This window comes from Periplaneta americana, chromosome 3 (genome assembly GCF_040183065.1).
Source record: "Periplaneta americana isolate PAMFEO1 chromosome 3, P.americana_PAMFEO1_priV1, whole genome shotgun sequence".
Classification (NCBI taxonomy): Eukaryota; Metazoa; Arthropoda; class Insecta; order Blattodea; family Blattidae; genus Periplaneta; species Periplaneta americana.
In genome coordinates, this window is record NC_091119.1 from 32,989,193 (window position 1) to 33,017,116 (window position 27,924).

Genomic DNA, 27,924 nt, shown 5'->3' on the forward strand with positions numbered 1-27,924 from the left:
TTGCTAATTTTAAAAAATTGTAACGGTAATGTGTTGAAAAAATGTCGGATCAAACATATGCATACAAATTACATTAACAAATTTCAACTAAGTGTTTATTTATATTTCGAAATCTGTTTATTGAAGATCTAAATGCACTATTTCCATTTGTGAACTGCATTAACACTGAGCTGTAAGAAAACGTATGACAACACCGTCGGTATCAGCTGTACTTGTAGCTATGCCTCTTCCCTCTGTCCTCGAAAGTATTGTACAATTTGAATCTTTCATTGTTCTCATAGTAAATATACTTTCGAGATGGGAAATAAGTTTTGCTTAATGAAACATTACATTTTTATTAAATCAGCACTAACAATCGCATAGTTACGCTCTGACCTCCAGAGCTACTACAACCTTGGCTGCAACTTCTCATAAAAAAAAAGTCATATCCTTGCATTGCAAATTAATTTTATATTTAACTTATACTTGTACTCTTGTGCGTTTATTTCATGCATATGCAAATATGAGTTTTACTGAGCAAAATTACTAGGTAGATAAAGTCCTATATTAAAGCAATTTTTTGTGTGTAATCTAGCTGCAATATTCTTCAGCTGTTAGGGACCATGTGTCTAGATTATATGGTTGATTTTTCTCTTTTTACCCAGAATAATCCTATCATCTGACATCATCCAATAAGGTATTATCTCATTTTTTATATTAAAGCTGTAGCATATTAATTAATCCTCAATATGCACGGTAACACATTTGTTTATATGGCAACAATTCGTTAAGAAATATAGGCTAGTACAGTTTAGAAAGAATTTACCTTAACAACATCACCCCTGCGTGAATTTCACATACAATTTAATTTGTGTAAATTTTATAAATATCCTGTATTCCCTGAAATTACCGGTTGTCTTTTTCTTCGGTGTAACAGAGAAATAAAATATATTTTTAATATGCTCGTAATTTCTTTTGTTTATATATACGTATTCTTGAAAATACTATGATTTGTTTACACAGTAATAAGGTTCCTTAATGAAGCACTGATATCTTGCAAAGGTTAAGATGATTCATTAGAAGGTCATAATTATATAAACAAATCCCCAATATTGTGCTAAACCTATAGCAGTGTAAGACCTGGTGCTATTTCATAAAATGTGTCTAGAGAAGCTTTTTATGGATAAATTTGGTTTCAAAAATCCCAATTTTGTTAATTAAAACTGGCTAACTAAAAATAACTAGCTAAAATTACCTAAACTAGCGCTCAGGTAGTTCCCTTCATATTCCGCTTATACTGTAGGCTATGTACCTTGTATATACGAATCTGCGACAGGTTAGGTTTGGTTAGTTAGGCTTTTATTATACCCTGCATATGAAGGGTACACGAGAAAAACGATCAAGGTCCATCAAAAATCGAAATGAGTTAATAATGCCATTTTATAGTGGAAAGGAAGTACTATCATGTGGTCTAGTTAGTAATAAGAAATCATCGTTCTTCACATTCCACTACGTCAATTTCTATTAAATACACACATAACAAAGTATTGAGTGCTTAAACTTTAAAATTCGTTTTTCTCGAAACTTTCTAAAATGGACCTTGATCGTTATTCCCGTGTACCCTTCATATATGATAAAAATCTCCACACACACACAAAAAGAAAATCCCTTACAAATTCAACCATTTTCACTGTCTAAATGACCGAACTACCTTAGCGCTAGTTTCACCAAAAGTGAACCTGAAAATGATGCTGCACTTTATTTTCCAGGGAATAACAACACTTGCGCTTTCATTATTGTTTGGTAAAAGTACAATATGAGCATGTAATTTTCTCTCCATGCGATTTTTATCTGTTTTCATTTGTAATTTCACTGTGACTGGTAAAACTATTTGTCAAATTATGATTGAAACTTACGTGTCACCATCCTCATCCTGGGCGAAGTAGAGTTCCCAAGTAGCATAATTGGATTGTTGTCGAGGCTGCTCTGTTGTGTGTGGGGGGGAAGTGGTGGTTGGAGATGATAAAATATTTATATTTGAAATTTGGGAATAGTCATGGCTATGCGATTTTGATGATGAGACGTTAAGATCATTAAGGGAAGAGTGTTTGAGACTCAAGCTACTAAACTGCTCGTGCAGTCCTACATCCACACCACTGTCCAGCTTCATGGATATATTAGCGTCCTCCTTCCCTTCTGTGTCCTCGAGTCTTCGAGATTGGGAAGAAGACGTAATCTCAACAGATTGACACTCTGAACTCAAATTTGCCCCAGATAAGAACCCAGAATCAGTCCGACCTGACTCGTAATAAGATTGAACGTCCGTATTCCCCTTCATGCAAGTTGGGGATGTGGGATCTCTTGCTATAGACAAGTCTTGTTGTCCCTTGACACTTTCTTTCTTCTGTTCTTCTGCATGCGAAATTCCTGTGGATGATGGTAATCCATGAGGGCTCGTCTTCGATATTAGATGATGGCCAGATGCACAACCTGTAACCGATTTTGAATTGTCAATAGGGCCAGCGGACGAATGCTGCTTATGCCACATCGTCACCAACACAAAACACCGAGAAACATCCAGACACAAAACACAGCCACCACTCTCGTCAAGATTGTTTTCACTGTACACTGGTTGCACCTGTATATGATTTCATGAAAACGTCTGCAGAGCACAGTTTTCTATTTTGACACACATGAAGCCATTCGCGTAAAAGTAGGTTACGATAAAAGCGAGAACCAACGACTGGCTGGCTTTAAAGCTACTACGAACTGTGCACAACCTCACCGCTGTTCACAACTAATACCACCAGGCGTAGTGATCAACTTCTAGCAGCAACGTTCCACCTTCAGCAAATATGCGAACAAACGTGCGACTGCCGTGTTTAATTCCTGAAGCAAGATACTAACTCTTGAAACATCTCCGACCTTTAGCCTATCGCATCGCCATGTATATTTCTCCCATTTCTACGTATGGATTGCCGTTCGGAATAACGGCGGGGAGAGGGGATATGGAAAACCCCAATGGGCGGAGCTTAGTTAACAGCGTCTTGGCGATATATAGTTCCATAGCTCTATGCGCATAACAACAAATGAGTCCACGATAACGTCAGTATGGAAAATACATTTTATATTGGACTAGAGCACAAGTTGAGACACTTCTTTTCGTATCGTTCGATTGGAATTAAATAAAAGTTTGGCGCCTCATGTCTCAATTACCTTCCCGCCTTAATTTAAAGACTGGCACGTGCCAAATAACTAAATACTCACAAGAGATTGCGTCAATTACAATTTTCATGGTACACTTTGAAACTTCATGTTTGCTAACATTATATGATATAGCCTACTGCATATATTTATAGTACATGAAATGAAGCAAGTTAATAATTATTGCTAGTAACAAAAATAAGCGCGTAGCTTAAACAATTCTGGTTATCCTTGATAAGGTTAAGAGTAATAGTAGTATAAGTGACAGATGCACTGTTTATGATGATTATAATAATGATGATGAAGGCAGAACAACATAGTTCATGGTCATTAATAGGGCTAGTAAAGAAACCTTCAGTTCTGGAAAAGCAAAAGAGTCAGCAGTAGAGGTTTTGGAAAATTTTCGCTTAGTTTAATATATTTTTAAGAATAATTCCAGTATAATTGTAATTATTTTCCATACCAAATCACCAAGTTTTTGCTTCCGCCTTTAATAAAATTGTTGAAACTCCGTTGCGCTGTATTAACTCCGTGGTGTATTAACTAATCAGCAGGTGCTATCTATTAGACAGACATTGAACTCGTTTGCGGGCGTGCCATCTCTTGGCGGAAGTAACAACTACTTCTGAAAACGGTTTATACTGAAGATTGTGTTTGTAATAAATTTAATACAATGCATACAGTGCAAAGCCACTTTAATTCGTTTTGTGTGAAGTAATAGTAACAGTATATTCAGAACAATGTATTTACTGTTCACGTATTGCCTTATTCAATCGCAGAATGGAAGATTATGCTGACGAAACGAAAAACCCTATTTTTAATTGCCCACAGCCTGTTTCTTAATCTCACAATTTAATTACAATATGCAGAAAGGAAAGAAAATCGGTGTCATGTGAATGACATATACTTCGTCGATTACTTGTCACGTACAACACTTGCTTTTCGAAGCAGAAAGCAATTTTCTTGTCACAGGGCTTAGGTGAGCTGGCGTGCAGGAAGGAACGGGAAACAAAAATGAGGAAAATAAACACAAGCATGTGCATCAGTGGTGAACTTCCATTGACAAAGTTGCGTTATTTGCAATGGAAGAAACATCGATAGCGTTAAACGTAGGTCATTTACTCCTATTCAATTTTTAAAAACCAACAGGGAGATATATATCCTGTTACAGATATGCACAAATGACGTATTTGTAGCTGCGTGAATGGTATGCCACATAATATTAATTCAAATAAAAAAAAGTACGATTTACAAAGGTACCTACTAAGACTACCAATACGCAAAAGAATGTGATAAATTTAAAGCCAACAACTGTATTTCTGTTATATAAATTCAAGGAGGGAATGAAACCATACGATATGGCCTACGTAGACTTATGTTTATTAGCAGTCCGAAGTCTGGTTGGAACCTTGTAAGTGAGGCAACTAAGCCAGGAGATAATGGAGTAGAGTGACCAGTTCCTTTTTCCCTTCATTGCATACATCGCTGAGTAGTACCATAGATTAGTTCACCCGCAAGACGTGTGAATTATTATTTGACATGTAATTTTGTTCTAGTATTACCATGCTTTTGAAGTTTATATTTTATACAATATACAACATTTTAAGAACCATCAACCAGGTTTTCACAACCATGAAAACCCAAAAACATACCAGGTTAAAAGCATATAAAGTTCTATCAAGACCTGTCCTTATGTATGGTAGTGAGGACTGGACTGTCCGAAATATGTTGAATATTTTCAGATATATCAGTAACAGGTAAATATGTCAAATTATAACCTAAATATTTAAATGAGTTTACCTGTTCTAACGTATGGGTTCCAATGAAAATTTTACTCCTAACTGGCTGTTTACATTGGAACGCCATAATTTTTGTTTTGTTTGGGGAAATTTTCATATTGAAATTTTGTGCTATTATATTTAAATGATATATTGAGTATTGCATCTCGACTTCATTTATAGCAAAAGGAACCTGATCATCTGCATATAATAATGTATATAGAGTACAATTTCGGAAGAGCGGAATGTTTCCATGAATATGAATAATAATAATAATAATAATAATAATAATAATAATAATAATAATAATAATAATAATAATAACTTGGAACGAAAATTAATTTATTTATTCGAATGACAGGTATAAAGATAACTTATCTTTTACCTAAACACAACCTCAAGATTAAAACAATTAACTTAATAGGCTTATAACTTAAAATTAAATCTAATGAAGGAACTAAACAAAATTCTTAAAGAACTAAAAACTAAGAACTAAACAGAGGCATGAGGCTTCTCGCTTCCCAGTATTTTTATTATTATTATTATTATTATTATTATTATTATTATTATTATTATTATTATTATTACATATTATTGTTAGTATTAATTATTAGTATTATTATTAATTGTATTTTTAATTTTAAGTTTATTATTGTCATTATTGAGTGTAATTAGTTACCACTGCCACCGGGTATATACCCATTGCAGTGTGAATAAATACATACACATACATACATACAACCCAGTAAGAGCAAAAGCTAGGTAAATTTCGGCGCTGGACTCTGGACTCATTTCGCCGGCATTATCGCCCTCATATCATTCAGACGCTCCAGTAAAAAAAAATCATCAGATGGATTCTAACATTAATTTCTTTTCTCATAGTATGTGGAATGAGTGTAATCGTAAGTGAACCTTATATCTAATGGAAAACATTGACTTGTATGGAAGGAAGCATTTGGTAGCCACGTGAGTTCGAATCCCGCCGAGTAACGTATAGGTGTTTTTCTTCTATTTCTGATGTGTCATGCGGAAAAAGGAGTCATACAAACCCCACGCCATGGGAGTTCCACCTAAGATTGAAAAATCCCGGGAATGAATTGGACGTAAACCCTTGAAGGAGAGTGGAAAATCCTATGTAGATAAAGTCAAACAACAAGACACAAAAGGGCGATTTTGCCGATGAAATCACAGCTAAAGCAGATCCCCAGTCGTACCAAAATTCCGAGTGCTCCAGAAATGAAGTGTAATATTTACAGCAACGACCAAAGGCCGCCAAACAGAGACAGAGACATCCATTAATTGGACGGAGTTACGCAATAACAGACCAACCGACAATTTGAAAAAAAAAAAGTATATATTTGCACAAATCTGTTGATGGCAGGCTAATTAAACTTGGAAAAAATCAAGAATGCGATATCTGAATCTTGCTGCTATTTATAAGCAAAAATTCGTTTAGTGCATCAAATTCATTTATTTATTTTGCTGATCTCTTTTTAAAAATAGGTTAACCTTTTTTGTTATTAGTTGTGCTATTTTTTTTGTAATAGTATGAATGTTATAATTATAATACATCTTGCATAAAATGTTTTATAAAAAAAAAACAGATTTATTTCAATGGCCAAATCTCGAAACAGGTTTTTGGCGCTTGGTCTCTTATTGTGTAACTCCGTCCAATTGTGGTACACTGGGCTGAAAAAAAAAGGCCGAGTCGAAGTCGCTATCGATTTGAAATATTATCGTGTTACGAGGACTTCGCTTAGGATGCAATGGGAATAGAAAACACAGAAGGCACTGCATTCAATTTTCAGTTCTGTACCTCTATTTATAATAAAATTGATACATTTTTTGTTAATACAATATGAAACGTACGTATACATATATCGATTGTAACAATGACAGCATCCATGGATAATAAAGAAGGCTGTGGAATATCATATAAACTGCAGTTTCACTATTTGCGTGTAGTATTCTTATCAATGTTGTAAAATAACAGTCCTACTAATAAACCGTGTATAGTTTTTATACTAGACTTATGCAGAGTTGAAACAGAAAACTTTACTAATAAACCATGCATAAGCGATGGACGTATAAACAGCCTGTAACTATACAATGGGAATTGCTTTGCAGTAGTTATATACACGAAACCCCTTGTTTAAGCGTTGTATATAGAGAAAACATGGTCGCCCCTCTAACAGCTGTTCGTATCGACTGTCATTTTATGATGATAGTTGCCTAGTAACCAAAGAAGAACAAACCAAAAAGCACAGAATAATTAGAATAATATTACTGTATAGCTTGTACTCTTTGACCAAAATATAGTATGGTAATCGATTAGAGCCAGTTGTACTATCGATACTTAACATGCCACACTAGAGCGCTCTACCGGATGCAATAGAGAACCTCAGATATTCTATTATCTTTCGTAACGAAGTAATGACGAAACTATGACGTAGCTGTGTAACAGTTGTACTGTTATCCACGACGTATGTAGTGATTATTAGTAAGGAATTTACACACGACTTATAAACGAGCTACTCATTGTATAAGTATAAGACAGTTAAACGTCTGTATAATATAGAGTTTTTATTAGTAAGACCATAAAAGTATATGAATAATTTAAAATCAATTAATATTAAATAATAACACGAACATGTTATAAAAATCGTATTTACATGATTTAAAAAAATTAATCTCAGAAAAATAGTTTTCCACCTCGCCGTATTTGTTATTCGTAAAGTTCTCGGAAAACGATATAGCCTAATTTCGTATCGGCATTTCTTCTGCATCCCAGCGTACTAAGAAAAAACGAAGTGGAATTTGACAATCTACCGGCATTATGTAATGACAACTGTTATTCTTTATGCAACATTCCTTGAAGACAACTGAGGTTACGCAAGCAGAATTATGATGGCAACTCTGAGACGTTTTCTCCGAATACTACGATTCCCACGTTATTTCCTTTCTAAAATGCTCTTTGTCATACGGAAAGAAATAAAGGAGGGAATTAGAAATGGAAACGAAAATAAAGTGATAAATATGTAAATAAATATAGAAGAGAATAGTAAGGGAATAATAAGCCTAAAGGATGTAAATATTGTAAAACAGAAAAAATCATCATATAAACAAAAAATTTAGGGAAATTGGCTAAGAAAGAATAAGAGTAGGGATGAATTTGAGAATAGAGAGAAAAAATTATAATAATAAGGCAAATAATTAATGAAAGGAACATGCAATATGTAATAGGAAAGATGATAAAGCAAGGGAGACAGTCTAGTTAGGATAAAGAGAATAGAAGAGGATAGATAATAAAGGATAGATAACAGTGCATTTAGAACGGTAGGATATGAATTAAACGAGAAATATGTAATATATGAAAATGTTATTACAAAACAGATTATAAGATTTAGACCAGATGTTGGCGAAGAGATAAAATAATAATAATAATAATAATAATAATAATAATAATAATAATAATAATAATAATAATAATAGTCAATCAACGGGGATGATATGTGGATAGACATTAAAGTGATGGTGGATCGAAAAGCAGAAATGTAAAGGTCCACCATAACTAAGAATTGTAAAGTTAGTTCACCAATAACTACAGTATCAAATATCACATCAAATTCATTTTTCGTTTCTGAATGGCATCTACAGAGTGCGGGAAAACATCCTCCCTAATTTAAAGTTTAAATAGAAAACAGATGGATCAAAATAAGGAAACTTTATTAATATGAATGGTATCTTAACAGTGGAAATTTTTCATTTTCTGAATAACGTGTCTCTCAAGTGGTGTCCTTCACTATCAATGCATTGCTGAATGCGACTTCGGAAATTCTGCATCACTCTAACTAGAATTTCTTGAGGAATAAGACCAATCTCTTCCTGTATTGCATTTCTTAGGTCTGGCAAAGTCCTCGGCCGATGTTTGAACACCTCAGCCTTAAGATGCCCCCATAGAAAAAAATCGCATGGTGTAAGGTCTGGTGATCGTGCTGGCCAGGGGACGTCGCCACGTGAAGAAATTAAGCATCCGGGAAACATCTGAGCAACGACAACGGAATTACCACTTACCAGAAACGATACCACAGCGTGAGCACGTTCTTCATCCGTCCACGGCATAGTTGGAATTCGTTACAGATTACAATTTGCACTAATTGAATGTCAATTCCGTGTATTCAATGTCTTATTCAATTCTTTTTGTTTTGCGCATGTCTTTGATATCGCTATGGCAACGCATGTCAACCTAAATTTCCCACTGTTTATTTATAGAGTTCATATTAATATTACAGTTTCCTTATTTTGATCCATCTGTCCTTTATTGAAACTTTAAATTAGGGAGGATGTTTTGCCGCACCCTTTATATAGTTTAAAATGAATAGCTAATTAATAATTATTGTGATTTACCACGACTCGCTGCCACTAGCAATATCATTCAGCCACAAAATAATAATAATAATAATAATAATAATAATAATAATAATAATAATAATAATAATAATAATAATAATAATAATTACATCGTATTCAAACGAAAGTTAACTAAACCGGAATAATCTTGAGAGACGCTAAGCAAAAGGTTAAGACCTGATGTCATTCTATCTGGATAATAATATGGATGTGTAGATTTATGATCAAATTGCAGAAGATATCTCAAAGTTCCATCTATTTATAGGACTAGTTTGCCAATTTTACACTTGTTACAAGATTAAAGTTAATCAGATTTTTTTCTAGCATTAACTTTATTTTCACTTAATGTTGATCGTCATTTCTTGAAGAAAGAATGAGTGGAGGAAATAGTCATCTTTCGTTTCCGGGACAGAGGAAATACCTATTACATGAAGGCTTGGATCTAAGATGTTTCAACCGGTTAAAAGTTTAATGCTGAAATATTTATTTCCTAGAAAAGAAACAAGGTCTTCGAATAATGTTGGAGGAGAGAACGTGGTCGGTTTGTCATCACGTCACAGACAACAATTATCTGAATGGCTAGTGGTGAAATTTTCGGCTTGTAAAATCCGCATCAGCAGATTTCCCCTTAGTAATCCCGATTTTCTTGTCATTATTCCAAAACTTCTCAATTATAGACTATGATATCACAGTCTAGTAGCCTATATACAGTCACGAAGCTTGTGTTGTGAGGGTGCTAGGAACAATAGACTATGCCGGTACTATTTCGCATTGTCTGTAATGAGGCGATATTAGAGATCCTAGTGGTTAGCAACTATCTATGGATGCATATTTACTACGTATTAAGCTTCGTGACTGTATATACTAGACTGTGATGATATATTAAACCAATCCAAATTACATCCTTGGAGACTCAGACTGATAATCAGGTTTTCACCGGGTTTATTTCTGTCTTCCTTAGAAAAAGTTAATACAAAAATTGCATGAATGTGCTTTATGACATAAGATTTACAGTGTACATTATGGAGTTATATAAACTAATATACATTGTATTACACATGGGTATATAAAACTAAATATAAATATTTGCATAAGGAATACTTAATAAATTTTACAGGAGAAAGAGTTCATCCAAAGGGCTGGACTCGGGAAGAGTACCTAAAGTGCTCATTGCATTTCCGCGTTGAATAACAATACTTAAGCGTTGACCCAAATAAGTAGTGCAACGACCAGTAATGGAGATCAAAATTTGGCCGATTTGAGATACCAAAACTTTAGCGTCATGACTCCAAGGACCGAAGGTCTCCACAGCAAAGGGGACAAAGATATAATTGTCTACAAGATGAGCATATATGAAATATCTAATAATATTAAGTCTAATGAATATAGTAGCTAGCGGCGTGGTAGAGGGCTGGCCTCGCATTCGGGAGGTCCGGGGTTCGATCCCAGGGGCCCGCAATCCTAACTGAGGTTTTCCATGGTTTCCTCAGTTATTTCCAGGCAAATGCCGGGATTGCACCTCTTGAAAGTCCGGCCATGAACGGCGATCCTTTCCTTAATCCTTTCATATGTGTGAGTGAATGATGTGTAATGTCTTAAATGTTTGTGTTGTATCGGAGGTGGCCCTGGCATTGAGCTGATCCCTCATCCGGGGAGGCCCTCCATGTCCTTGTGTGGTCAAAAAAGTATGTATGTGATCCATAGCTTAATACCTCTCCCGACAGGTCGCGACCCTGTAAGGCCCGGGTGGCGTGGGTCGTGTAAATGTACTTAGAAGGGAGAGGTTAAACTGAGAGAAAGAAAGAAAGAAAGAATACAGTAGGTGATTTAATGAAAATCACAAAATGGCGATTTACTCCAAATCGACACATATCCCTTCCATTCTCGGTTCGCTCATCAGGGTGTAGGCCTATTTTGCCAAGCTTTTTAAAGTATTCTAGACATTTCCTTATTTCAGCCAAGTTCTATTGTAGTGGGATCTTTTTCCTTAAGTTTAGATGTTAACTAGGAAACCAGTACCAAACATGACTACATATTTGTATCAGTTATTATCAATAATTTGCTCTTAAAACGTCTACTCTTACAAGGTAAGGGTTTCGGTTCGAACAGGAATTTCGTATCCAAAATTTGTATACAGACCCATCCTTACATCTCTGTAAAGCTCCCAAAAGCATTCGTTTGTGTAATGTGTGGTTTGTCTGTTAGAGCACTGTACAAGTTGAGGGGTGGGGAGAGCACTGCACAAGTTAAGGGGATGGGACACTTTACCCTAACGGATAAGGTGCCTAGCCTAGAAGCTAGTGCGAGTGGTAAAATGTCTAAAGCCCATTTAAGAATATTTTTCTCCAACGTTCTGTCTGAAAATATTGCACCTAATCAAAAGTGTACACTGTTGTGTGATTCATTTAATGCGCACAAGAACACAACCTTAATAAATGAATCATTCCAAGGCTAGGACTTAGAATGTATCATCATTCCACCTAAAAAGGACTAAATATATCCAGACTCTGAATATCTATTTCCTTAGACAATACAAAATATATACTCGGAGGATAACAGATTATATAAGGACTCTTGCTGGGAATCTAGAACTTAAATTGGGAAATCGAGTGTTTATAATGAAAATGCACTCTGTTATTCATAACCAGTTGTCTGCTCCAGTATTCCGCCCTATGCTTCAGTATTCCTGGCAGTCAGCTGGCTATGTGAATCCTGAACAAGTCTCGGACTTCAAAAATGTAATTCAGGTGGCATTTGATTTTTCAGCATGGAGTGTGGTTCAGAAGATTGTTCAGGTGTTGCTTCTGCGTGTTGTGATTATTGCTCTGCTCCATGCTGTTTCATGCATTTTATAGAGAATCCTCATGTACATTTTTAAAGAAGTGTATTGGCCAATACCAACCAAACGGAAAGTTACACAAATGAATGCTTTTACGGTCTTCATCATCATTGTAAGGCAAGCCTCTGTACAAATTTTTAACCAAAAATTCCTGTTTGAGCCAAAACCCTTCCCTTGTTAGTGTATCTAGAATTTAGTTTAAAAATGCTTATATCAACGGTCATAAAATTTTTCATAATCATATTTCTTCGTCTGAATTCTTCCAATATTTGTTATTTTGCTCATGCGTAAATTATATAATGTGGGATAAGAGAATTATTGTTGTTTCAAAGCAAGATAGCAAAGATGAGGAAGGAAGCGGTCGCCGCATTGCCTAAGGTACTGTCGATCTGGGGAACTCCCAGATGCGAAGCAAGAACTGCTCATTTCTTTAGGAGGAGCTGTCTTCTTGGTTATAGTCGTCAGATAGGATGTAATGCAGTAGTTGTGTTAATAATGATGTTGATGCTGGCTGAATATTATTATTATTATTATTATTATTATTATTATTATTATTATTATTATTATTATTATTATTACTTCTACAAACTATTTATCATCTATACTAATAATAAATCTGTAGCCGAAATTTTTCTGGTAATTTTCGATTTTCCAAAAATAATTGGTCCTAACATATATAATTAACCACCCTGAAACCGAAAATCGCATTTTTGAAATTTTTGTTTGTATGTCTGTCTGTATGTTTGTTACTTTTTCACGCGATAATGGCTGAACCGATTGATATGAAAATTGGAATATAAATTAAGTTCGTTGTAACTTAGATTTTAGGCTATATGGCATTCAAAATACTTTATTTAAAAGGGGGGCTATAAGGGGGCCTGAATTAAATAAATCGAAATATCTCGCTTATTATTGACTTTTGTGAAAAATGTTACATGACAAAAGTTTCTTCAAAAATGATTTCTGATAAGTTTTATTCTTTACAAAATTTTGACAGGACTGATATTTAATTAGATAAATTAGTTTTAAAATTAAAATAACGCCATCTAAGATGGTGCAATGAATTATGACTTCGTCTATAAGGGGCCTTGGACAACAACAATCGAAACAGGGGCCTTGGACATCAACAATCGAAAGCTATTCAACATAGCCTACAGAGAATGTTTCTGTGCTTGTATGAAGTAATATCAGAAGCTAAATTAACCGATTTGTATAATTAATTATTATTTCACCATTGGAAAGTGTAGTTTCTCTAGATGGACTTAATGCTATAATGTTATTACAGTAACGTCTGAGCAAATCGAGGACAGGTAAGATTAAAATAGCTTCTTATGCACAGAAAATTTGATAGGCTATTTTGTACATTCGTTTTCTGTATTTCTTAAAATAATATTTATGTACACTCATTTTAATCTCAGAGAATTAACGAACAACGAGAGTGTATTGATTTAGTATGCAGTAATAGTACGTTAGCTTAGCAATCCATTATTTTATAATTCAAATTTTAACTATGCTCAATTGAATCGTGTTAAAATACATATATGCAATAAATGCAATGCAAAAAAAATGGGTAATGAGCGAAGCAGATTATCTTGCGCTGTTGTAAAAGTTGTTCCCTGGCTCAAATATCCTATTTTAATTATGTAATTACTTTATATTTATTTCTAACAGGTGCAGCGGAGCGCACGGGTACGGATAGTTTAAACATAAGTTCCTGGACTTCATAATATGGTTGCAATACATTCTAGGAAAATAAATTCCTTAATCACAAAAACAATCAGAATTATTTGTGACTCTTGCGGACTTCCCTAATGGCACAATCTGGGGGAAAATCACAAGCTGCTCGGAGTAGCAGTTTCCTCACGACGACATCGTCACTAAGCAAGCGCTGCCTCGAGTTCGCTGGCTTTGTGATGCGCTGTTGTAGAATACGCATTACTTCAATTCGGCGAAAGATTTCGAGAACATTTTAATATTATCAATTTGCATTACATGTTGCAGTATATCTAACACGGCATGGTTCGTGATATTACGATATTGTCTTGCATAACTTCACTTCATTGAATGAAACACAGACGTTAGGTCCTTTTTATAATGTCCACAATTTTAATATCCATTTTACTATGTCCATTACATAAAGTTTATTAGGCTATGTCAATAAATATATGAGTAATTTAATATCAAAGACGGACATCTGTCGTCTCCATAGTTTTGATCTAGAGGCACTTTTTTGTTTCACAGTGTTCTTTGTAGTATTTTAATAGTACATTATGCAACGAGCCTATAATTATAGTAATTAAGAAGCGAGTATGGATGTTTATGAAACGAGCGCAAGCGAGTTTCATAATTTTCATACGAGCTTCTTAATTACCATTATAGGCGAGTTTCATACGACTTTTTATGCTCGACCATATTTCTAATTTAAAATTACAGTATTCAGATGTATACATTTTATTTGTATCTGACAAGATCGGAAGTGACCTTGTTCTAGGTCGTGAATTGTGAGATGTGCGCAGACGCGAAAGTATTGATTTTTTCCGAGGAACAATAATGTCATTGACCTTGTGTAATCCGTTAAACTTGGTATAACTTTGATTATTGAATTCGACATAGAAAAACGAGATGACAAATTGAATTTATTTGAATATTATTTACAATTAACGCTAATTATTATAGTAACAGAACATAACCTTCTGCGACAGTATTGGATTTCCAGCCTCCGTGACTTTTCGCTAATTCTCTTTCGATTGCATATCCGAGAATAATCGATACTTGCGGTTTTATAACGGTACAAAGCTGACTCGTTATTGGCTGAACACCTGTAAGCTGAGTTGTCATTGGCTGAAAACACCTGAACTTTAATGAGTAGGTGTACTTTAATGACATGCATTAAAGGACTGCTACTAGGTGTATAATTACAACATTTCGGCATGGTCGAGGATAAAACAATCTATTTTTATAAATGTTGTGTTAGAGTTTGTATATAGTTTCACCATAACTGAAAAAAGCATGAAAAATGTATAAGAAACCACATTATCTAAATTTAATCTGAAGGTCAGATGTCCGCCTTTGATATTAAGCTACTCATAATGTCCTAAGAAGTATATGTCCACTTTATTTTAGTCCAATTGCACAAATTTTATGTCCACATTTTTACGTCCATTACATTATTGTACAATACATTATGTCCATCTATAAATTTACTTCAATTCCCTACTTAATCTCTTCTGCCTGCTCATTTTCATACAGCTTCAGATGATAACTAATAGCTTTGAGGTAAGTTCTGATGTGTCCTTCTTCATTATAGTGGTTGTAATTCCGAACAATCTCTTCAACTCGACTTAAATTTTGTAGATACGATCTTTCAATAGGGTGTCGCACATTCAAATGCCTGCCGAGCAATTGGATTATTATAATTGCATTATTCCTTTGGTTTTTCTTGATAAATTCCATGAATTTCCAGACTGACGCGTGATGTGTGACGATGTATTTCTGAAAGCGGTTGTGCCAGCTCTCGACTGTGTTAGTTGTTCGATGTTGTCCTGCCAGAACCTGATTATAAGTGTTCCACATTTCAGGTCCGAATCTAGGTGGCATTACTCTTCTTCTTCCTCGAACAGATAGATGTTCCTCGGATGTAAGTTCTTTCCATGTACAATGCTAAATCCAATATATATGGCTCAATATTATCTATAAGGCTATCAAAAACAGCCTGAATATCTTCCAGTGATACAAAAGGAATTGACCTAAATAAAAGTGGACATAAATGAAAGTGGACTTAATAAAAATGGACATAACAGTCATGGACCCAAAAAAATGGACGCACATAAAATGTGGACATAAATGAAAGTGGACAAAAATATTAGAGGACATAAGTCATATGGACATGGTTTCAATGGACTTAACGTCTTGGAAGCCATTGAATGTTTATCTGTATCATCATCATCATCATCATCATCATCATCATCATCATCATCATCTATTCAAGGCACGGTTGTACGTGGATACGTATGTATTGTATTACATGTACATACATACATCCATACATACATACATACGTACGTACATTAAGCTTATCATACGTCTCGAAAAAAAAACGGGACAGTTCCCTTTCTGGCCTAGGTGTCCAGTGTCCCCGTAATTTTTGCTGGGGCGAGAAAAAGTCCCCTATTTTAATCAAACTTTAATTCATAAATATAATGTAAAAGTCAATAATTTCTTTAACCGATGTTTTTGCTTCATAACTTAATACTGCAATCACTGTTTTGATTTGTATAAATGTTTGCAAATGTTTGATTCTGAAATCAACAAACAGGAATGAACTATGTATGAAGGGTACCGTCATTTCCCATAACTATTGTCCAGGAACACAACTATGGTCCACGATACAACCATTCAAACAACACTGTAGAAGTAACATAGGCCGTTCGTAGATAGCTGCAATGACTTAACTTCAAAGTACAGAACAGCAAAAATATAGATAAACGAAGTACTACATTATGGAGTACAACATTTGAATGGTTGTATCGTGGACCATAGTTATGGGAAATGACAGTACTGTTAGACACCGCCTCACCTCGCCAAAAAAAAAAAAAAAAATGTAGGGCCTATAACTCCTGAGTTCTTCCAAATCTTAAAGCTTCAGTGCTAATGTAAGATCTATGGAATACAATAGGGCCTACACGAAAATGAAAAATAAAAAATGAAAACGAAAATAAAAAAGAAGTGCAATGTTTTAGAGTGACATAAAAAACTGGCATGAATAAACACTGTTTAAAGGCAATAGTGTTCTTTATTTTGTTAACTTCCTTGTTTCAGCCTTACTTAATACATTTTCCAGTAACTTTTTTCCTCACAAAAGAAAACTCGACAGTAAAAGTGTACCGTATTTTCATGAGACATTTATGTCAGGCTTAACGAACGTATGTACGTACGTACGTACATACATACATACATACATATAGCAGACCAGGAAAAGATGCCTTTAACAATTGAGGCGTTCTTTGAAACAAGAACTTAAGTATAAAATGTTGAATTTGAGATACAAAGCATCAAACATTTTAGATCTGGTAGGCTATACCGTAACAGCATTGCGCAGAACGAAATTCAAATGTTTCTAAAGGACACTGTGTTTGTTGGAGGGAAATGTGTTATTAAGGATTCAATATATACTGGGTTTCCATTACATAATAAAGCAATTTAAAATCATGTCATGTGTGCAGCACTGGCGATTCCACGCATTTATAAACCACATATTACTTCCGTCGTGGTCGAACGTCAAATATGTCGAATTTTTTAGCGTCAGGGACGCATAGTTTTTTTAGTTGGTTATTTTACGACGCTTTATCAACTGCTATGGTTATCTAGCGTCTGAGTGAGATGAAGGTGATAATTGGAGCAAAATGAGTCCAGGGTCCAGCGCTGAAAGTTACCCAGTATGTGCTCTTAATGAGTTGAAGGAAAACTCCGGAAAAACCTCAACCACGTAAAGGCTGGTTCACAATAAACAGGGAACAGAAACGACGAGAACGAGAACGGAAATATTGTTAAAATAAATGTATTTAAATGTGAGCATTCACATACATTTAGATACATTTATTTTAACATTATTTCCGTCCTCGTTGTCGTTTCCGTTCCCGGTTCATTGTGAACCAGCCTTTACTTGTCCCAACCAGGAAGGGACGTGTAGTTCTTTTAGTAGGTTATTTTATGACGCTTTATCAACAGCTTAGGTTATTTAGTGTCTGAATGAGATGAAGGTGATAATGCTTGTGAAATGAGTCCGGGGTCCAGCACCGATAGTTACCCAGCATTTGCTCGTAATGGGTTGAGGGAAAACCGCAGAAAAAACCTCAACCAGGTAACTTGCCCCGACCGGGAATCGAACCCGGGCCACATGGTTTCGCGGCCAGACGTGCTAACCGTTACTCCACAGGTGTGGACGGGGGGGGGGCGTGTAGTCAAACGTATAGTATATGTTAGTAGATTTTCTATCGCTTCGCAAATTCTTAATTGCTTTTTGTTAAAATGAGATCCTACTGCTTAAACAAATTGGATAGAGCCAAAACTTTAAGTCATTCACCATAATTCTTCTTAAAAAAATAATTCTTCTGAATGTAACAGTTAAACAATTTTGTTTACTATCAGAAGAATAATGGCGAGATTGCAGTGTACTTAGTCACCTGTTATCAAAGCGTAGATGAATGCTCACTCTTTAAGAAATTCCCAATCACAAGTTAAGATAATTTATTTAACATGCAGGATTTAATCTCTCTTGTTTATTAGAAAAACTTAGTACTTCCCTAAGATAATATCAATATCGTTTTGGAGTATTTCAAAGAAATCTAGATTTCAAAGAACATTTTCTTCATAACTTTGGAAGAGTTCAAAATATTCTTACGAGGTAAGAAACAATTGATGTACTCTTCAATTCGTACATCCTTCGGCTCTGCTTACACTCATTACATACGACCAACTAGTTCAGCTGAATACAGATAAAGAGAGCATTCTTGCACATTCTGCGAATCTGTATATTAACAGGAATAATTACAATTTATGTTAACTTGTACAGTAACTTTAAGTACTATCTTCTTTCTTGATGAATAGAGTTCATGAAGAAATTTTCTGCATTATAACATAGGCCTGCAAAATTAAGGGTCATGAAAACTTTTGTAAAAATTGATGCTACATTTGAAGTGTTCCTACGCCGTAGGTTGTAATCCCCCTCTCCCGGCGGGAGGGGAGTGGGTTCCGCTGTTGGCCACCAACTATCACTTCGTGACATATCCATGGAGGCCGGCCGAGAGAGTCAGCAGCTTCGGAGGGCCGCCGCAGGCGCGATTTGAAAACTAGGTAGGATGAATATGAAATGATGATAAGGAAGGAAAGGAAGTGGCGAGAATGAATGGAGTTCCAAGTACTGTACCGGTACCTGATATTCATCCATAGGAGTGAGAGAAAAACCCTGAAAAAACCTCACCCTGGCAAACTGTCCTAAGCAGGGAATCGAATCCCGGCCCGCTAGGTTCGGGAGTGAAGACGCTACCACGAGACCACAGCGGTGTATTGTATTGTATTTATTAACATTCCATGGTATTCATACATTGCTTCACAGCTAGAGTAAGAAACAAGTCAAAAAACTTAATACTATTATAAAGTCTTAATTTATAGTCACAGTCTAGATGAAATATATACAGACGAGGTTTACAATATAATCTAATAGTACAACACAAAGTTTTAGTATCAATTTCATGAAGCGTTATTGAATGTTATGAATTCGCCTACAGATTAGAAGGCGTGAGAAATTAGGTACTTCTTTAATTTGGTCCTAAATAATCTCATGTTTTGAGTTTCATTTTTTATATCGATAGGGAGGCTATTAAAAATGTTTACTGCCATATAACGCACTCCTTTTTGATAGCACGATAGACTTGCCGATGGAGTATGAAAGTCATTTTTTGACATGTATTTATTCTATGAACTGTTGAATTAGTTACAAAGTTTTCACGATTAGCCTACATACGAGAACGATGATTAATGAAAAAAAATATACTGACAATCCATGGACATTATTTGTAGTTTTTTTAAAATAGTCCTACACGATTTCCTAGATTTGACACCTACTATTATTCCAATTACTCTTTTTGTAATAGGAATATACTGTTACTATCTGTGGAATTTCCCCAGAATATTATTCCAAAACTCATTACCAATAATTGGAAGTATGCAAAGTATATTGTTTTCAAGGTATTGATATTTACTATCTTTTGCATAGATCTAGTAGCAAAACAAGCTGAATTTAGTTTGGGGGTAATTTCTTTAATATTACTTTTCCAATTTAACACATTATCGATTTTTAAGCCAAGAAATGTTGTTGTTGTTGTTTCTAATAGGGACCTATTGTTAATTATTGCGCTTGAAATTTGCGAGGTTGAATTTGCACAGGATTTAAATTGAATTACGTTAGTTTTGTTACAATTTAATACCAATTTATTGACTGAGAACCAGTCACATATTTATAACGCCTTTTTCTCTTCATGGTGAAGTTGCTTTAGTTACTGAAGCAAGGAAAAACTAGAATTGATATTGTGAAAGAAAATATGCGACCTGCAATAATTATCAACAAGTATAATAAAATAAATATGTCAGCATTTTTACATACGTAATCAGTAGGATGCGTAGTCCTTGAGACAACTCCGCGTTCTCTTGGGGTACGCGTACCATAAATTGAATACCACTGGTCTAAATCACGTCGCCACTCGTAGTGTAAGGCAAAAAAACTCAAAATGTGCCTGGGGTAAATCCCAACAATAGTGTTACCTAGCAGACCACTCAATATTAATGACCTCTACTTCCGAAGTGGACAAATGACGCAAATGATTCAAATCTAATATACTTAGAAGAGAGTTGGGTAGTAGGCCTATCGGACATCGGGTAATATCGGACAGTGCGTTTCTTTCATCTACCACAGATAGTAGTACCTGAATGACGTGTTTACGTAACTGTATGCGACATCATAGAAACGTAACCATGTCATTCAGGTACTATCATCTGGTATTAGATGAAAGAAACTCACTGTCCGATATTACCCGATGTCCGATACTACCCCCTAAGCTCAACGTTTTCCTCCTTGCAGGATTTCATACAAGATTCGCAGCTATATATTATAGAAATATATGCATCGGCCTGAGCGTGCTCATATCATCAAGTTTTCAGGATTTAATGAATAATCGAATATCCGGCATTCTTCAAACACATTGTTTTTTCTGGCCGTTCTGACATCTCGCTTTAACTTCCTAAAATACAAGAAAACAAGGAAAACAACTTTTGAAACATGGTGTGACATAATGGGCTAGCTTGAAGAGGAAGCGAGCTTCGTGAATGACTCTCCATGTTGCGTACATTTCGCAAAACTCTCGGGCGTGCGGAATGAAATTGATTCATGCTAAGTTGACTCTGTAGGTATGTATGAACTTGTACAGTGCGCCATCTTCACATTGTATAATATATTTAACAAACTGCTCCCACACTCTTGTGGAATAACCCTACTGGTGAATAGTGAGTAAGCATGGAAATGTTTGCAAAAACTGATAGGCCTACACAAAACCGCTTACGGACTATCCGGGAGAAATAATAATACTTGCTTACTGGCTTTTAAGGAACCCGAAGGTTCATTGCCGCCCTCACATAAGCCCGCCATTGGTCCCTATCCTGAGCAAGATTAATCCATTCTCTATCATCATATCCCACCTCCCTCAAATCCATTTTAATATTATCTTCCCACCTACGTCTCGGTCTCCACAAAGGTCTTTTTTCCTCCGGCCTCCGAACTAACACTCTATATGCATTTCTGGATTCGCCCATACGTGCTACATGCCCTGCCCATCTCAAACGTCTGGATTTAATGTTCCTAATTATGTCAGGTGAGGAATACAATACGTGCAGTTCTGTGTTGTGTAACTTTCTCCATTCTCCTGTAACTTCATCCCTCTTAGCCCCAAATATTTTCCTAAGCACTTTATTCTCAAACACCCTTAACCTATGTTCCTCTCTCAAAGTGAGAGTCCAAGTTTCACAACCATAAAGAGCAACCGGTAATGTAACTGTTTTATAAATTCTAACTTTCAGATTTTTGGACAGCAGACTGGATGATAAGAGCTTCTCAACCGAATAATAACAGGCACTTCCCGTATTTTTCTGCGTTTAATTTCCTCCCGAGTGTCATTTATATTTGTTACTGTTGCTCCAAGATATTTGAATTTTTCCACCTCTTCGAAATATAAATCTCCAATTTTTTATATTTCCATTTCTTACAATATTCTGGTCACGAGATTTTCGGGATTTACTTCCAAACCTACCGCTTTACTTTGCTTCAAGTAAAATTTCCGTGTTTTCCCTAATTGTTTGTGGATTTTCTCTTAACATATTCATGTCATCCACATAGACAAGAAGCTGATGTAGTCCGTTCAATTTCAAACCCTCTGTGTTATCCTGAACTTTCCTAATGGCATACTCTAGAGCGAAGTTAAAAAGTAAAGGTGATAGTGCATCTCACTGCTTTAGCCCGCAGTGAATTGGAAAAGCATCAGATAGAAGCTGGCCTATATGGACTCTGCTGTAAGTTTCACTGAGACACATTTTAATTAATCGAACTAGTTTCTTGGGAATACCAAATTCAATAAGAATGTTATATGAAACTTCTCTCTTTTTGAAATCTATGAATAACTGATGTACTGTGCCCTTATACTCCCATTTTTTCTCCAATACCTGTCGAATAGAAAAAATCTGATCAATAGTCGATCTATTACGCCTAAAACCGCACTGATGATCCCCAATAAATTTGTCCATATTCTTTTGAGAAGATAAACTCCATATGTATATTATTGTTACTATTAATTATAATAGTAATAATAATAATAATAATAATAATAATAATAATAATAATTATTATTATTATTATTATTATCATCATCATTCATCAAATATTATTATTAGGGCTAGGATTTTGATGACCTATAAATCATGAAAAAAGTCCTACAAACAATGCATTTATGAACTAAAAATATGTCAAAAACGCCCTTACAATGCCCTAAAAATTGATCTTACATAATTGGCTTAGTATGAATATTAATATTTAAACTAGTAGTTAAATTAAATTCTAGTACCAACATTCAAGTTTATTTAATTTTACATCATTTTTCTAAGTAGTACACTTTAATTAATTATTTTACCTGATGTAGTTGCATGTAGTCCACCAGAAGGTCACTCTTATCCGGAACTAGCAGGTATAGAGGAGTCTATATTGAAGGGGTGGTTGGACTGATCCATTATGTGGGGGGGGTGTACTACGTTAAAATGACAATATTTATGTAGAAAAACGATTAAAATAAGATATAAAATAAAGGGTATTAATTGAAAAAAAAATACGTAGAGAAAATATCAAAGGAAATAAATAATATTTTACATTAACAATGGGGATTTATAGTTAAAATTAAATGAAAATACCTAAAAAAATGACCGAATAAAACAAAAAATGCTCTTATGAGTTGTAAGGGGTAAAAAATGCAAAACAATGCCCTAAAATATGTTTTAAAATACTCAGTTTATCACATAACATATAAATTCTAAAGCAGCAATGTTTCTGCCTTACTAGAAAAAAGATGCAATTTCATCAAAATCCTAACCCTAATCTCATCGGTAACACGAGGTTATAGAATATTACTAAAAGCATACTATAGCTGCTCGCACCACTGTCATCTTTGGAAACTCTGACTCAGTAACAAGGAAACAAAACCAAGCATCCTCTTATGTTATATGTACACAAATATCAGTTTTAGAATACAAGGAAGAATGACAAATTTCAGGACGGAATTAAGAAATTTCGGAAATAAGAGATAGTAATATGTCTCCCGTCACATTACCACGACCCCACCGACGACTTGGTTTTCGGTGGAAAGTGATAATTTTGTTCTTATTGGTTGGCAATGCCGTACGGATGATAGTGATGGACTGCCAACCGCAGGAATGTTGGACTACATAAGCAAGCAGCTCTTGACCAGCGCAACGGGACGGGAATCCCGTCACATTCGTCACGCGTCTCCCACACGCAGCGGCGAAAGCTTGGAACTCCTCCTCCCACAAGTTTTCTTCTTAGTTTTCCCAGCCCGTATGTAAAAACTTTCGGAACTGCAACGTGGGTTTAGGGATATTGTCCAGTTTATTCTACTTTCAATTATGCGCACAAATACAAGCTCCCTTTTACTTAGTAGTGTACAAAATTATTTGCGGTTTTACCGATTGACTAATAACTTACAAATATGTAGTCATGCTTGTTATTGGTTTCCTAGTTAACGTCCAAACTTAAGGAAAAAGATCCCACTACAATAAAACTTGGTTGAAATAAGGAAATGTCTAGAATACTGCAAGAAGCTTGGTAAAATAGGCCTACATCCTGATGAGCGAGCCAAGAAGGGATACGTGTCGATTTGGAGTAAATCGTCATTTTGTGATTTTCATTAAATTACCTACTGTATTAATATTATTAGATATTTCATATTAGGCGCAGGGTGAATGACGTAAATAAAATAGTACCAGAGCGCAACGTGAAAAGTTGATTACGGTATATAATAATAATAATAATAATAATAATAATAATAATAATAATAATAATCATCATAATAATTATGACTATTATTGTTAAATTTATTTTTGTTATTATTGATATTTCTGTTACTGTTATTATCATCATCATCACTGCCATTCTTCTTCTTCTTCTTCTTCTTCTTATTATTATTATTGTTATTATTATTATTCATTTTTGTTATTGTTTAATATTGAAGGTAACGATTAAGGAAAAAAATATTTCTTGAAGGAATAAGTAAAAGATTCCAGACTATGTTGTTGATGTAGATATTTAAAACATTCCATAATATTATTATCACCATTATTATTATATTATTATTATTATTATTATTATTATTATTACTGTTATTATTACCATCACTATTGTTATTTTCTTATTTTTGTTATTATCACGATCATTATTATGAATATTATTATTGTTAATATTGATGTTTCTGTTATTGTTATTATTATCATCACTGCCAATATTAGTGAAACCTGCCTTTGCGGTCACTTCATTTAAACGCCACCTGCCCAAAAGGCCAATTTTCTCTGGAACCAATTGGATTTGCCATAAGATCAATACAAATTGTCTCTTTATTTAGCGGCCACCTCATGCTTCGGCCAGCGGCCGGTGTCTGTTTGGATTGGAACCTGACTATAACAGTCACTGTCCAACAAAAAATTTTTTCACGGATACTGTCTGACCTATTTTTTCGACGATTAGAGGACAGAGAGCAATATCACGATGACAATAGCCAAGTGTACAACAGTACACTCTCCATATCTTGGGGTTAATTGGTTACTGTTTTATGACTCTTTTGTCACTTTCCACTCCGACACTGCACAGCTATAAATTCTTACTCGTTTTTAAGGGATTGAAACACGGACGTTTTCTGTCGAAAATGTCACAGTATGTTTTAGGTCAGTAGTTAACCATTCGAATTTTTTTAATTTATTTTTTCCTCCTCTTTCCATCTTTTTCTATTGGACCAGCTTTTACGAATTTTTCTTCTTTTCATTCAGTTGATTCAGAGGAACTTTGTCTTTAGTTTTAAAAAGAAATCATGCCTAACAATAAATCTAGAGTGGTATTAAGTTTAGAGGTGAGACGAAAAATGACTGAAGAAAGTGAGAAAGGAACATCTGCGAGAAAATTGCAGAATTATTGAAATGTGGAAGGACACAAATACACGGTATAATTAAGATGAAATATTAAAAGAATGGGAGGAAAATATGCATGGTGGCCAAAAAAGAAGAGAGAATCTGTGTTTAGTAATGTGAATGATTTCGTTTACGAATGGTTCAAGTGTGCGAGGGCGAAGAAATTGAGTTTTGAAAAGGCTAGTTGCAAGAATGGAAGAGGCTGACATTAATATGCACGATTGTTGTACGCGCACAGTACTAAAAAGTCAATGAAATTCAGTATTTTCATGCTCATTCATAAAAAACCGCAACCTTAACCAAGCGGCCACCTGATAAAACGGCCATTTTACAAGGTAACTTCAGATGACCGCTTTAGACAGGTTTCACTGTATCATTATTATTGTTATTATTACTATTATTATTATTTTCTTATTTTTGTTATTATTATCATTATTATGAATACTATTATTGTTATTATTGATATTTCTGTTATTATCACCACTGCATTATCGTTATCATTATTATTATTATTATTATTATTATTATTATTATTATCACTATAATTATTACTATTATTATTGTTGTTGTTATTGTTATTTTTATTATTATTATTACCATCATTTTTACTGTCGTAAAAAAATTATGCAAATATTATATTATTTTTACAGATAATTATTAGTAATGTATGTATTTAATCATGAACAGTTTTATAATGAAAAATGGATAGCACAGGGAAAAATTATCTCCGGCACAAGGACTGGAACCCGGATTTGCAGCTTTACTTGCTGATGCTATATCCACAAAGCCACACCGGGTTCCAGCACAGATGCCGGACCAAATCCCCTCAGTTTAAGTTCTTGGGAAGCTACGCAAGTTGGCGAAATCCGGTTGCGAAAGCGAGCTATAACGGCTGGGGCGGGGGATCATTGTGCCAACCACACGATATCTCCATTCTGGTTGGATGATCGTCCACCTCTGTTTCGGCATGTGAACGTGAGGCCAGCAACCGGCTGGTGGTCTGGACCCTTCAAGGGCTGTGGCGCCATGGATTATTATTATTATTATTATTATTGCTCCGTGTATTATTACATATTATTAATGCAGTTGCTATTACACATACTATACCTAATCCATACTTATAAAATACAAATTTGAGTGAGACGCATGTAAGAAAATTATTATTTTAAAATGTAAAAATAAAGAAGCAGAGCGCTCCCAGGTTGCATAAAAATACCAGGGCGGTGCCCTGGTGCGCCCTTGCATGACTACACCCCTAATTAGGCCTACATCATTTCTGGCTAAAATGACTCGTAGATAGGCCTACTGAAGAGGAAAAAAATTCATCCACTAGGTTATGAGAAATCTCTGAACACAGACTGGCAAATGGAAGGCGTGCTCAAAACTACCTAATCATCATCATCATCATCATCATCATCATCATCATCATCATCATCATCATCATCATCATCATCAAAGTAATTACTGTATGTCACCAACACGCATTTAATTTGCATTTGCTTATCATGTGTAGAGATTTGGATAAATAATTTGACGGCAGATTTATTGGTACAACATATATTACTATACACTAGAATTTCCTGTTTTTACCTGAAAATTAAAGTCTCGCTATCACCTCCCTCTCTGTTGTTACCTAAACCAATGTCATTTCGACATAGCATTTCCATTCTTTCAACTACAAGCCAGCTCTAATCAGCGGCCTGGTTTTCTGGTGTTATCCAGTTCAAACCGGGCTACTGCTTTATCACCCTAATTGCTTTAAAGGAATCCCGGACAATGCTATAAAATTTAAGTATACTCTGTGAATATTAATGATACAATTAACTAAAGTAACATATAAATGGAATGAAGTTACGATTGTTACATTTAAGTATAAGAAACGAGTACAGATAGAAGGTCTAATCAAAGTGACGCTCTGTGAACAACATTATAAATACATTTCCCCCCCCCCCTCCCCCAACAGTGTACTATTTACAAGCAGTTTTTGTCTGTTATATTTTGTTTTAAGGAGGATGATGGGTGAAATTTCTATTTTATACATTTTTCAAGCTATGTCCTTGATATTTTTTCACATAATCACGGTTTGATAGATAATAATGTATGTTTTTTTACGACGCTTTATCAACATCTTAGGTCATTTAGCGTCTAAATGAGATGAAGGTGATAATGCTGGTGAAATGAGTCCGGGATCCAACACCGAAAGTTACCCAGCATTTGCTCATATTGGGTTGAGGGAAAATCCCGGAAAAAACCTCACCCAGGTAACTTGCCCCAACCGGAAATCGAACCCGGGCCACCTGGTTTCGCCGCTAGACGCGCTAACCGTTACTCCACAGGTGTGGACGATAATAATGTGGTGAATTTTCATTTTTGTGAATGAATTAGTTTCTGAGTTATTATTACTCGCCCCAAGCGAGTGGAGCCGCGGGC

The 27,924-nt window shown here is 35.0% G+C and overlaps 1 protein-coding gene across 4 annotated transcripts in view; it reads right to left on the reverse strand.

Moving 5' to 3' along the window:
* cact (NF-kappa-B inhibitor cactus) overlaps positions 1-27,924 on the reverse strand; it is a 249,974-nt gene that overhangs the window by 48,858 nt on the left and 173,192 nt on the right. For all 4 annotated transcript variants that reach the window (XM_069820253.1, XM_069820252.1, XM_069820254.1 and 1 more), the window contains one exon: positions 1,896-2,469. In XM_069820253.1, coding sequence (XP_069676354.1) covers positions 1,896-2,469 — 574 coding nt within the window. The remainder of the gene's footprint in view (positions 1-1,895; positions 2,470-27,924) is intronic.